The 13,001-nt window shown below is 44.3% G+C and overlaps 1 protein-coding gene across 5 annotated transcripts in view; it reads right to left on the bottom strand.

Annotated features, from left to right (window-relative positions):
* The window catches only part of lars2 (leucyl-tRNA synthetase 2, mitochondrial), a 107,747-nt gene that overhangs the window by 39,257 nt on the left and 55,489 nt on the right, over positions 1-13,001 (bottom strand). For all 5 annotated transcript variants that reach the window (XM_072283299.1, XM_072283298.1, XM_072283300.1 and 2 more), the window contains 2 exons: positions 6,675-6,812; positions 2,952-3,055 (listed from right to left, as the gene is read on the bottom strand). In XM_072283299.1, the coding sequence (XP_072139400.1) occupies positions 2,952-3,055; positions 6,675-6,812 (242 nt within the window). The remainder of the gene's footprint in view (positions 1-2,951; positions 3,056-6,674; positions 6,813-13,001) is intronic.

The raw sequence follows: 13,001 nt of genomic DNA, 5'->3' as shown, positions 1-13,001 counted from the left end.
ATATTAAGGCACCGATCAATATGGTCCTGAATCGACGGTACCGCAATCTCCTCTTCTTGCGCGGGGAACAACGGGGGTTGGTACCCAAGGAGCACTTGAAAGGAGACCTTCCAATGGCAGAGCTCACCAGGGAGTTGTGGGTGTACTCAACCCACGGGAGGTGGTCGCTCCAGGTTGATGGGTTGTTTGCCGTTACACAATGTAGTGTTGCCTCCAGGTCTTGGTTGACCCGTTCCGTCTGCCCGTTCGTCTGGGGGTGGAAGCCGGAAGACAGGCTGACCGATGTACCTGAGGCTTGACAGAAGGCCTTCCACACTTGCGAGACAAACTGGGGACCTTGATCGGAGACAATGTCCGCGGGGATTCCGTGGAGGCGGAAGACGTGGCGGATGAGAAGATCCGCGGTTTCCTGAGAGGAAGGAGGTTTAGGGAGGGCCACAAAGTGCACCGCCTTGGAGAACCGGTCTACCACGGTGAGGACAGTGGTGTTTCCGCGGGAAGGGGGTAGACCGGTGACGAAGTCTAGGGCGATGTGTGACCGGGGCGACCAGGGACAGGTAGAGGACGAAGTAGACCTGCAGGTGGTCGATGAGAGACCTTTCCCCGAGCACAGATGGAACAAGCTGAGACATTAAGAACTGGTGTCTCCCTCCATGGACGGCCACCAAAAGTGCTTCCTCAGGAGAGCCAGGGTTCGATCACTCTCGGGGTGGCAGGCGAACTGGGATGTGTGCTGCCCCGGGATTGGGGAACCTGGGACCTAACGAAGATGGGCACGTACAGGCGATTGCTGGGTCCATTGCCCAGGTCGAGGTCGTCCCGCTGGGCTTCCTTTACTTTAGACTCGATCTCCCAAGTGAGGGTGGCAACCACGCAGGATGGTGGGAGGATAGTCTCGGGACTGGAGGTGTCATCCTTGGAGTCATGCTGGCAAGATAGCGCATCCGGCTTCCTGTTCCTGGATCCCGGACGGTACGTGAGGGTAAACTTGAACTGTCCAAAAAACAATGCCCAACAGGCCTGGCGTGAGTTCAATCGTTTGGCGGTCTGAATATACCTCAGGTTCTTATGATCAGTCCACAGCACAAACAGGTGTTCTGCCCCCTCCAACCAGTGCCTCCATTCTTCCACTGCTAGTTTGACCGCCAGCAGTTCCTGATTCCCCACGTCGTAATTCCGCTCGGCGGGGGACAGTCGGCGAGAGTAGAAGGCGCAGGGCTGAAGCTTTTCGTCCGAACTTGACCGTTGGGATAGGACCACCTCAACAATGAATTGACGGGCTGGGTCCGGATGGACCAGGATGGGAGCGGTGGTGAAATGCCTCTTCAGATCGGTGAATGCTGAGTCCACTTTGGAGTCACAGCAAAACGGTGTGGTAGGCGAGGTAAGCCGGGTAAGGGGGGCTGCCACTTGACTGCAGTCTCTGATAAATCTGCAGTAGAAGTTTGCAAACCCCAGGAATCGTTGAAGTTGTTTGTGTGTCGTGGGTCTAGGCCATTCCTCCATTGCCCGGATCTTCTCTGGGTCTGCTTTTACCTGCCCACTTTCAATGATATAGCCTAGGAAGCTGATCGAAGGAATGTGGAACTCGCATTTCTCCGCCTTTGCAAGTAACTGATTTTCCCACAGTCTCTGGAGGACTTGACGGACATGGCGTAGGTGTTCTTGGGGGCTGCTAGAAAATATCAGGATATCGTCAAGGTAAACAAGTACGAACTGATTGATAAAGTCCCTCAGTATGTCATTGATCAGGGTTTGGAAAATGGCGGGAGCATTGGCGAGGCCAAACAGCATGACCAAATATTCAAAGTGGCCCAGAGATGTATTAAAGACTGTCTTCCATTCGTCCCCCCCCCTCATCCTGACTAAATGGTAGGTGTTGCGAAGGTCCAGCTTTAAGAAGATGGTGGCTCCATGCAGTGGTTCAAATGCCGAACTAATGAGGGGTAGAGGGTAATTGTTCTTAACTGTTATATTATTTAAGCCTTGGTAGTCGATACAAGGGCGAAGCGTCCCGTCCTTCCTTTCTACAAAAAGGAAACCGGCACCTACCGGAGAGGATGAAGGCCTGAAGGGACCATGACACTCTCCACAACTCAAAACTCATTCTTCAAGCTGGAGCAGACAAACAATGAAAATAAGTAATTGTACAATATACTTGAAAAATCTGGCGGATATCAGCTAGTGTACCAACAGGTATGATAGGCGCTGGATACAACCGTACAGACAACACAGGAGGATGAAACGAGTTTTGATGAACCAGGGGAATAGCTCCAGTTGTCCACAACTACACTTTCATCCATAAACTGTTCAACTGCCTTTGCTTCATAAGCATATATGCACTTGTCTAGCAAAAGTCTCAGGCAGTGTTGGGGGTATTAGCATTACAACAAATATATTTAGTGTTTAAAAAAAAGACTTCCCACAGTCCAAATTGCTCAATACGGGTCCTACACAACTGGATATTCAAGGGCTTCTGATTTAACAGCATTTTGATTTAAAGTTCTCATCCTTGTTTTTTAATTCTTCCATTATGTGCCCTTTTCCTCGTTCTGAATTCTGCTCGATCTCAGCAACTCTCTTTCACCACTTGTCTAATTCACAACCATGTCTTCATCTGCAATGACCCTAAGCACAGGAATTTCTTGCACAAACCTCCATCTACTCTTTAAAGTCTTTGTACATCTGCTCTGATATTGTGAGGTGTGACATCAAGGTTATCTTCAGAAGTGCCTTGGATTTTTTATTCCTTCATTATCTGTGTTATATAAATTGAAAGTTATCAAAATAACCTGAAACTATTTGTCCAGAAGGAAAATATATAACAATATGGACCAAATAATTTAACCTGCCATATGTGCATGCCAATCTGTAAACAGGATCTAAAGCAGGTGGTTTCCTTTAAACATCCACATAACATCATTGGCACCTTTGCTTATTCAATCACATACCACTGAAATTTATTTCGTCTTTCTTCAGATACTGGCCGTTCGATGGCAATCGATAGGTCTTCCCCTTGATAAGTCCATGAACGAGGAGTTTGTGGAAAGGTTCCCTGCACCCAGACCAGAGAATGACAAATGAATGACATTTAGTAAAACACCATGGCACTGTTCAGTAGGAAAACAGATTAAAAACAAGATGAACAGTTATTCTCACCAAGGGAAAATGGTTTTGCAGTTGATTTTGTATTGGGAAAAGCAAAGACAAAAAAAATTTAAATTAAAATACTAGGAAGCAACTGTTAGCTGCAATTTCAGGCAATATACCCTTTCAGGCCTGTCTTTTCTCTGTATCTTAAAAATTGTTTCATCACTTACTTTTCGTTCCAGTTCAAATAAAAGGCCCCTGCCCTGAAACATTAACTCAGTTTTTCACTCCACAGATGCTGCCCAAATTGCTAAATATTTCCAGCATCCACATTATTTTTCTTTCATACTAAAAGACAAGACTACTTTGGCTTTCTTTTTTATAATGCATTCTGCAAAGAAACATTTACCAGGTTTGGCAGTGGCCCAAGAAAGAAGAAGAGAAAGGACAGTGTCTGTTGAGCATGGAAGGTGTCAGTGGATCTAGGTATAATTGGTCCTCAGCCCTTTTCTACCTAGCTCCAGAAAACAGTCTACGTCGATCTGGCTAAAATGACAGAGAAGGTAACCACGATTTTATTTAACAAAGAACTTTCATCTTTTTTTATCCAATCCAGCTAAATAAAAATATAATTCACCTAAAAGTACAACTTGTTATAAAGTTAAACAAGAATATGCATAAAAAAGTAGAGCAGGAGGAGGTGACCTGGTCCCTTCATGACTCAATATAAGCATTGACGATCTACAAAGCTCTCAACTCCTGACCTTTCATAAGTTAATCTACCTTTCCTGTATTATTTCCAGTGATCTATACTGCACAACTCACTAGGGCAGAAAATTCCAGAGATTCATTATCCTCCTAGAGAAGAAATTTTGATATGTCGCAGTTTTAAATGACTGTTCCCTTGTAACTATGTTTCTACGTTCAAAATTCTCCCACTTGTGGAAATCTAGACCTACCCTGCCATTCCTCTTTAATATTTTACATATTTCACGAAGATTACCTCTCATTTTACTGGTGGGTGGGCACCGTAGCCAGCATGGACTAGTTGGCCAAAGGGCTTATATCCGTACTGCAATACTCTATTACTCTAAACTCCAAAGCTGCCTGTGATACATCAACCCTCTCATCCCTGGAATTAGCCAAATGAGTCTCCTCTGCACTGCCTCCATTGCTAGCCTATCTTTCTGTAAATAACAGGAGCAAAACTGTATACTATCCTGTACAATTAAAAGAATAATTTTCTATTTTTATACTCTTCCTCTCTTGCAGAAAAGGCCAATATGCCATTTGCTACATTAGTTATTTACTGCATTTTTTGCTAAGTTTTTGTGTTTCATCCAGGAGCACCGTAATTCTTCTATACCTAATGCATTTGCAGTCTCTTTCCATTTATATAACATTTTGCTTTTTGATTCTTCTTACTGGAGCACATGATCTCAAACTTACTTGCATTAAAATCAGTTTATCAAGATTCTGCCCACTCACTCAACCTTTCTATATCTAGAGTCCAAATACACTCTTTTTAGCATGATCTTCCCTCCTATTTTCAAGTTGTTAGTGAGCTTGTGTAGACCACACTTTGCTTCCTCTTCCAAGTGATGAATAGGGAGAACAGGTCCCATAGTGTTTCTTGGTTTCATGGCTACCTGTGGGAGGACTAATCTTGGGGTTTTGTACTGCATACATACTTCGATAATATAATGATATATGTATTTTGAACCTTGAAATAGTTATCCTTGACACACTGTGTGAGTTACCTTTTTCCAGTCTGAAAAAGACCCATTTATTCCAATTCTGTTTTTTCCATGATAACTAGTCATGTTATAAAAGAAGCAAAAATGCTGGAAAGTCTCAGCAATTCAGGCAACATCTTTAATTTCTATTTCAGATGTCCAGTATACACAGATTCTTCTGATTTCCAATTCACGTTAGCACACTTCTCCAATACCGTAAGTTCTTAACTGTGCACCTGCTTTTCATATCATCCGGAAATTCAAATACACTACATGTACGTTCTCCTCTAATGACAATGCACATTATATCCTTGAAGAACTTGAGCAACTTTTCCAGATATGGTTCTCTTCAATAAAGTTGCGTTGACTTGTTCTGATTGCTTTAAGATTTTCTAAGTGACTAACTATTCCATGATGGTAGACTCTGGCATGTCTCAACAACAGATGTTAAGGCCACATGCAACTGGTCAGGTGAGGGATAGATAGATTGCACTCTAAAGACTTGAGCCAAAATATGTGGCTTAAATAGAAAACCAAGGGAATGCTGCACTCTCAGAGATGTGGTTATGCTTTAAGTAGAGGCCCTGTCTGTTTTCTGATGGATCATGTAGGATTATTCTGAAAATAAGCACGGGGAAATCATCACTGGGTCCCCAGTCAATTTGTTTCCTTTTCACAGTAGGAGATTCACTTTTCATTATCATGTTGCTGTTTGTGGGAGCTAATGGCAAGCAAATTATTTGTTACATTTCCTACTGTTCAAAAATACTTCACTTGTGACAAAAGTACATCGGTCTGTCTGGCAAGTAAACTCCAACAAACAATGTGATATCTGATAATTTGTTCATTGTTTTGTGAAGGATAAATGTAACCTAAGTGTCAGAGGTAACACTCCTGCTCTTCAAAATAGCAGTAGATTATCATTTATGTGTTATTAAGGATGATGCAGGAGTGCAGTTAAGTGAAGTTGCAGCTTCATACCTCCAGTGACCTAGGCCCTATCCTGACCTCAAGTGCCGTCATTGTGAAATTTGCACATTCTCCCTGTAATTCCTGGGCTTTCCTGACACATCTGAAAGACTTGCAGGTTGATAAGTTAACTGGCTACTGTAAATTGCATCCAGTGTGTAGGAGAGCAGTTGAATCTGCAAGGAGTCGAGGGGAGAATAAAAAGCAGGCTGAGTATGAATGGACGCTTGACGGTCAGCACAGACTCAGAGAGCTTCTTTCAATGTAGTATAGCTCTTTGGTTCTTAAGATCAGACTAGACCTCATTTCAACACCTCATCCGAAAGGAAGTTCCTCCTGCAGTACAGTCAGTTGTGCTCTGCGGTGGTGGTCAAGAGTTTTCTGCTAAGTTTACAGTCAAGTGTAGCCCTCCCCACCTTCATTCTTTCCAACTAACTTGCAGTGCACTGTTGATAGGTGTTCAACTCATTCTTCCTTCAGTTTAAACATTCACAAATTTATGATAGCCACAATCATGACTGTTGAAAAAGGCACGCCCGAGGTTTGTAGAAGAATAGTTAACTTCCAAATCATATCCTGAACAGCATCCGTATAAAACCTGTAATGTCATTCATAAGCTTCTTCCGACACTGTTGGAAACGTATGGGCATATGGCTCAATTGTCCCGCCTAGGGACAGATACCTGCTACTGCAGCTGATAACTGAGAATTAGTACACTCAATAACAAATATCTTCTCCATACATCGTAGCACAATAAAACTAACACAGGAGTTCAATTCCAATGGCCTCGTATGACAGACGGATAAAGAGACTATGAAACAGTTGGAAAGAAACATCACACCTTTGTTTCTTACACCTTTCGAATAGAGATGGACTTGCCTGTGTTTGACCATGTTTTGATCATTGCAGAAGTGACTAATAAATCTTGCGTAGTACAGATGCATAACAGCATGCTCTTTCCCTCCAATGTACAGATCCACAGGCATCCAGAAGTCTGCTAATGAACTGTCAAAGGGCCTTAAAAATAAGTAGTTACAGACAGTTAGCTTTTGTATTCATAGCACAGGCATTGCTTTAAGAGATATACCAGCACTGACATTGCATATTCATACCTTGGTTAAGTCAAATATCTTTCTTTTAAAAAAAATCCCAACCTCAATTTTCCTGGATAACTGGTTACCAAGCAACCAGATGAAAATTTACAACACAGATTATTACTGCTGCTATCTTTAGTGGAATAACCATCCATAGCCATACATATTGTAAATGAATATATGTTACTTTCTTGTCATTATCTTTAAAGGGATTTCATCTATATCTATTAAGACGTTACTTACATCCACTATGAAACTGAACTGCACAAATATTCCAAACCCATTCTCTGAGCAAATATCATAATAAATGCACTATTTCCCTAAGCTGGTTTCAGGATTGGGTGATTTATGGTGTTTTCTTTCAAAATAACTATCACATACTAGAAGAGGGGAAGCCATTTGGCCTAATATTTGTTCAATGCATCATGGCTAAGCTGTGATATAACTTCGTACAAGCCCCACCAAATCTAGTTGAAATAAACTAACAGAGAGTTATCATAAACATTTGACGTAACACCAATTGTCGTTCAAGCAGGAGAAACCAAAAGTACTACTTACTACCTATTACATAGTTGGTGTTTAGGACAGCAATGAAGGTCCTCCATCTGTCTGTCCATACTGTCGCACAGAGATAAAGAAGGATTCTTCATTGCTGTTTTCACAACAACTTTTTTTGACCAGTCAGGGTTGGTGGCCTTGAGCTGAACCCCAAACCTGGAGTACTGGTGGACCACTCTGAGTCTGGTCTCTACCTTGGTATGGGTAAACCTACCAAGAGCCTGACTCTACAAGGCCCTGACTCTAGCCAACATAGTTCTCTGGGTCAATGAAGCACACAAGCCTCCAAACCCTACGACCAGGTTGTGGTCCTCTTGGAGGCTAAATTCCTACTCTTTCCAGCATTTGTTTCCTAATTTCACTCCTGGCTTTCATTTTTAGATTATGATCCAGAGTCTTGTATTTTCCAACTATGGCAAGACTTAGTCTCTCCTCTCCTCCATCAGTTCCTCCAAATTCCTTCAGAACTTTGATTAAATCACCTGTTCTGTTCCAGTACGTAGACCTACCTTGTGTAATCTTCCTCTTTATGAACTTGAGAATCATTCTGGTAAAACACTCCACACTTCATTGTTAATATGCCCCCACTTTGGTTTAACTTTGCACTTATAATAGCACAATAACATTGAATTGTTTGATACAAACTGGAAAAAAAAACCACAAAGATGCCCTATTTGAAGACTTTAAGAAATGCCTGAATTTAGCTGGTATTCGAAGGGGTAGAGGTTGTACCGAAGTATCGACTACATTTGGAATTCTAATCACTGTACTTTGGTAGCTAAAGGATTAAATCATGAATCAGTTTGCACAGATTAAACTTGTATTCCTTTCATTACAGGTTATGGGTGATCTACTTGAAGTGTATAAGATGGTTAAAGGAATTGATTAGCTAAACGGAGAGAAACTAGGCCTTGATAGCAGGTCTAGAAGTAGACATTACTTTGAAATTAGAGCAAACGTGTTCAGGGGTGATGTGAGGAAACGATTCTGCCCAAGGGATAATGCAGGACCTCAACATTTTCCCCATAAAGTCTGAAATGTGTGGGATAAATAAACTGTTTGGCCACGGTGCAGCAATTGACAGTAAAGTATTGATCAGCTACCATTTAACTGATGGGAAAACAAGATACAGAGGGTTTGAATGGTCTACGTCGGTTTCTAAAGACACTGTGCACTTGAAGAATTTTCTTTCACTTTCAGGAGCAGGGACAGAGATGGGTTGGAATTCATGAGCTGAACGGGCATGGAGGCAGATGTTCTCATAACACTTAAAAAAATCTCAAGTACAAGAGTTCCAGATATGACCTAAGGATTATATAAGAGGACCAGGTATGACCTACGGAAGGCTGTTTTAAGGGTTATAAAAAAACTCCATTTGAGGTTGGAGACGGAATTAGATACACATCAGCTCTGGCAGGGTTTGCAGGCCATTACTTCCTACAAAGTGAAACCTAACATCATGAATGGCTATGATGCTTCACTCCCAGATAACCTCAATGCCTTTTATGCATGCTTTGAAAGAGAGGATAAAACTGTACTTGTGCGAATCCCTGCAGCATCTGCTGACTATGTGATCTCTGTGTCGGAAGCTGACATCAGAATATATTTCAAGAGGATGAACCCTTGCAAGGCATCAAGTATACATGATAGGACTCAAAAAACCTATGCCAACCAAATGTTGTGAGTGCTCATAGACATCTTCAATCTCTCACTGCTGCAGTCGGAGTTTTCCACCTGCTCCAAAAGGATGACAATCATAGCAGTGCCCAAGAAGAGCAGAGTGAGCCAGATACAGTCGAGGCGACTCACTCCGTCTCAAATGTACTCACAACTACTTTGATGAAATGCTTTGAAAGGTTGGTCACAGGGCTCGAACCAACTCCTACCTAAGCAAGGACCTGAACCTGCTGCAATTTGCCTACCGCCACAATAGGTCTACAGTAGGTACAATCTCACAAGCATGCCACTCAGCCTTGACCACATGGACAACAGCAATACCTATGCCTTGCTACATAACATGAAGAAGAAGAAGAAAGCCCTTAACTCCAAGTGGAGTCATCAGGACGCTGTCATGATGGCGTTTTTTTAGCAGGCTTTCTTATTTTTACGAGGCCGAGTTGCTAGCTTGATGCTCAACCCAGCACGTATGGAAAGCGTGCAAGGGAGCCAGCTGGATTTGAACTCGGGAGCCTTCACTCCAAAGTCCGGCGCTAATATCACTACGCCACCAGCCAGCTGCTACATAACATAAGAACATAAGAAATAGGAGGAGCAGGAGTAGGCCATCCAGCCCATTGAGCCTGCCCCGCCATTCAATAAGATCACGGCTGGTCTGTCCGTAAACTCAGCTCCATCTACCTGCCTTTTCCACATAACCCTTAATTCCCTTACTTTGTAAAAACCTATCTAACTGTTTCTTAAATATATTTAGCGAAGAAGCCTCAACTGCTTCCCTGAGCAGAGAATTCCACAGATTCACCACTCTCTGGGAAAAACAGTTTCTCCTCATCTCCGTCCTAAATCTTCTCCCCTAAACCTTGAGGCAATGTCCTCTGGTTCTAGTCTCACCTACCAATGGAAACAACTTTTCTACCTCTATCTTATCTATCCCTTTCAAAATTTTGAATGTTTCTTCTGAACTCCTGACAGTATAGTCCCAGGCGATTCAATCTCTCCTCATAGGTTAACCCCTTCATCCCTAGAATCAACCTGATGAACCTCCTCTGCACTGCCTCCAAAGCCAGTGTATCCTTCCTCAAGTATGGAGACCAGAACTGCTCATAATACTCCAGGTGCAGCCTCACCAGTACCCTGTATAGTTGCAGCATGACCTCCCTGCTCTTGAATTCATCCCTCCAGCAATGAAGGCCAACATTCCGTTTGCCTTCTTAATAACCTGTTGTACCTGCAAGCCAACTCCTTGCGATTCATGAACAAGCACTCCCAAGTCCCTCTGCACAACAGCATGCTGCAATCTTTCACTATTTAAATAATAATCTGCTCTTCCATTATTCCTTCCAAAGTGAATGATCTCGCATTTACCAACATTGTATTCCATCTGCCAGACCTTGGCCTACTCACTTAACCTATCTATATCCCTTTGTGGACTCTCCACATCCTCTGCACAATTTGCTTTTCCACTCAGTTTAGTGTCATCAGCAAATTTTGCTATGCTACACTCAGTCCCCTCTTCCAAATCATCAATGTAAATGGTAAACAGCTGCGGGCCCAGCACCGACCCCTGCGGCACCCCGCTCACCACAGACTGCCAACCCGAGAAACACCCATTTATACCAACTCTCTCCCTTCTATTGGTTAACCAATCCACTACCCATGCTAATACACTTCCTCCAACTCCATGCATCCATATCTTATTTATAAGCTTCTTGTGCGGCACCTTATCGAACACCTTCTGGAAATTCAGGTATACGACATCCACCTGTTCCCCTCTATCCACTGAACTCATTATGTCCTCAAAGAACTCCAGTACGTTTGTCAAACAGGACCTGCCCTTTCTGAATCCATGCTGCGTCTGTCTAATGGGACAACTCCTTTCTAAATGTATCGCTATTTCTTCCTTAATGACAGCTTCAAGCATTTTCCCGACTACAGATGTTAAGCTAACTGGCCTATAATTCCCCGTCTTTTGCCTACATCCTTTTTTAAAAAGTGGCGTGACATTTGCTGTCTGTCCATCTGCTGGGACCTGCCCAGAGTCTAGAGTGTTTTGATAAATGATTACCAATGTGTCTACTATAACCTCTGCCAATTCCTTCAGGACCAGGAGACTTATCTACCTTCAGGCCCTCTAGTTTGCTCATCACTATCTCTTTAGTGACAGTGATTTTATCTAGGTCCTCACCTCCCATTTTGTCCATAACATCCTTCTTTGGCATATGAGACATGTCCTCCACCGTGAAGACCACCACAAAATCGTCGTTCAATGTCTCAGCCATTTCCTTATCACCCAATATCAATTTCCCCTTCTTGTGTTCCAAGGGAGCTACGTTGACTTTAGCCACCCTCTTCCGCTTTATATATTTATAAAAACTTTTGCTATCTGTTTTCATATTTTGTGCAAATTTACTTTCACACTCTATCTTCCCTTTCCTTATTTCTTGTTTAGTTGTTCTCTATTGCTTTTTAATGTTTTCCCAATCCTCCAGTCTCCCGCTACTCTTTGCGACTTTGTACACGAGCTTTTAATTTGATACTGTAGCGGTGTGCTACACACGGCGCTAGAATAATCACACATAGTCGGTGAGTTAGGGTTGCGATGAAAGAGGTTTATTCAAACTTCGCGGCCTGCTTTTAAGCCTTCCCGTTCCCGCCCTCCCTGGGGCGGGACTGCTGTGGGGAATGCATATTCCCAGACCCTTACCGCGCGCGGGATTTCCCCTTGCTGGTGAAGATGGCCTGGTGCCCTTTTTGGGGCCGGCCCTCTGCCTGCGCGCGCTGTTGTGAGCCGGTTCGTGGGTGCCAGAAAGTGGGTCGCCACATAACCCCCCCCAGAACCGGCGATATCTCATAACAATCTCTCAGCCCTCAGGGATGGGCGGTATACGGTGAGTTTCCTGCAGGAAACCCATACCATCCCTGGGGACGAGTCTGCTTGGCTCCTGGAGTGGCGGGGCGGGGTCTACATGAGCCACCTCAGCTCCATTTCTAGCGGGGTGGCGATCCTGTTGGCCCCGACCTTCCAGCCAGTAATTGAAAGAGTCCAGGACGTTGTGCCCGGCCGTCTGCTCCACCTGGTTGTGCGCCTGGATGGCGTACCATTGCATTTTATCAATGTGTATGCTCCCAGGCGCGGTGTGATGCAGACACGCCTATTCTGCCAGCTGTCCACCCTGCTGAGCTCCATCGATCCTGGGGATTGCGTCATCCTCGGGGGAGATTTCAATTGTACCCTCGAGGCGGAGGACCGTTCGGGCCTCCAACGCGACCCAGCATCGGCAAAAAAGTTAAAGGAGCTAGTCGGCTCCTTTGACTTGGTGGACAGCTGGCGGAATCTTCACCCCAACTCTAGCGCCTTCTCGAGAAGGTCTAGAGAAGGAGGTTCCAGGATAGACCGCTTTTACATCTCTCGGGCCTACGTCTCCCACGTGTCGGCGTCCTCCATGCGGCCGGTGTCGTGCTCGGATCATCACCTTGTGTGGATGGAATTTATTCCACTACACCCTCGGGTGGGATCCGGGTATTGGCATTTTAACAACCAGCTGCTGGAGGACAGCCGATTCCGGGATTCGTTCCGAGCTTTCTGGGTCTCCTGGAAGGAGAGGCGGAGAGATTTCTGCTCCCTACGGCTATGGTGGGATGTGGGCAAAGCCCACATCCGGTTTTTATGTCGGGAGTACACTAGGGGGTCGACAAAGAGGCGGAGCTCTGAGGTTGAGCGGCTTGAGAGAGCATTGCTTGACCTGGAGTCCCGCCTCGGTCCGACCGCTGGAGACCAACAGCTGTGGCAGGAATACCAGGAGAAGAAGGACGCACTAAGGAACCTGCAGCTCCAGCAGTCCCGAGGTGCGTACGTGAGGTCACGGATCCAAATGCT

The sequence above is a fragment of the Mobula birostris genome, chromosome 19 (assembly GCF_030028105.1).
Source record: "Mobula birostris isolate sMobBir1 chromosome 19, sMobBir1.hap1, whole genome shotgun sequence".
NCBI classification, from domain to species: Eukaryota; Metazoa; Chordata; class Chondrichthyes; order Myliobatiformes; family Myliobatidae; genus Mobula; species Mobula birostris.
Note: the sequence above shows the minus strand (reverse complement) of the source record. Positions and strands in the feature narration are given on the sequence as shown.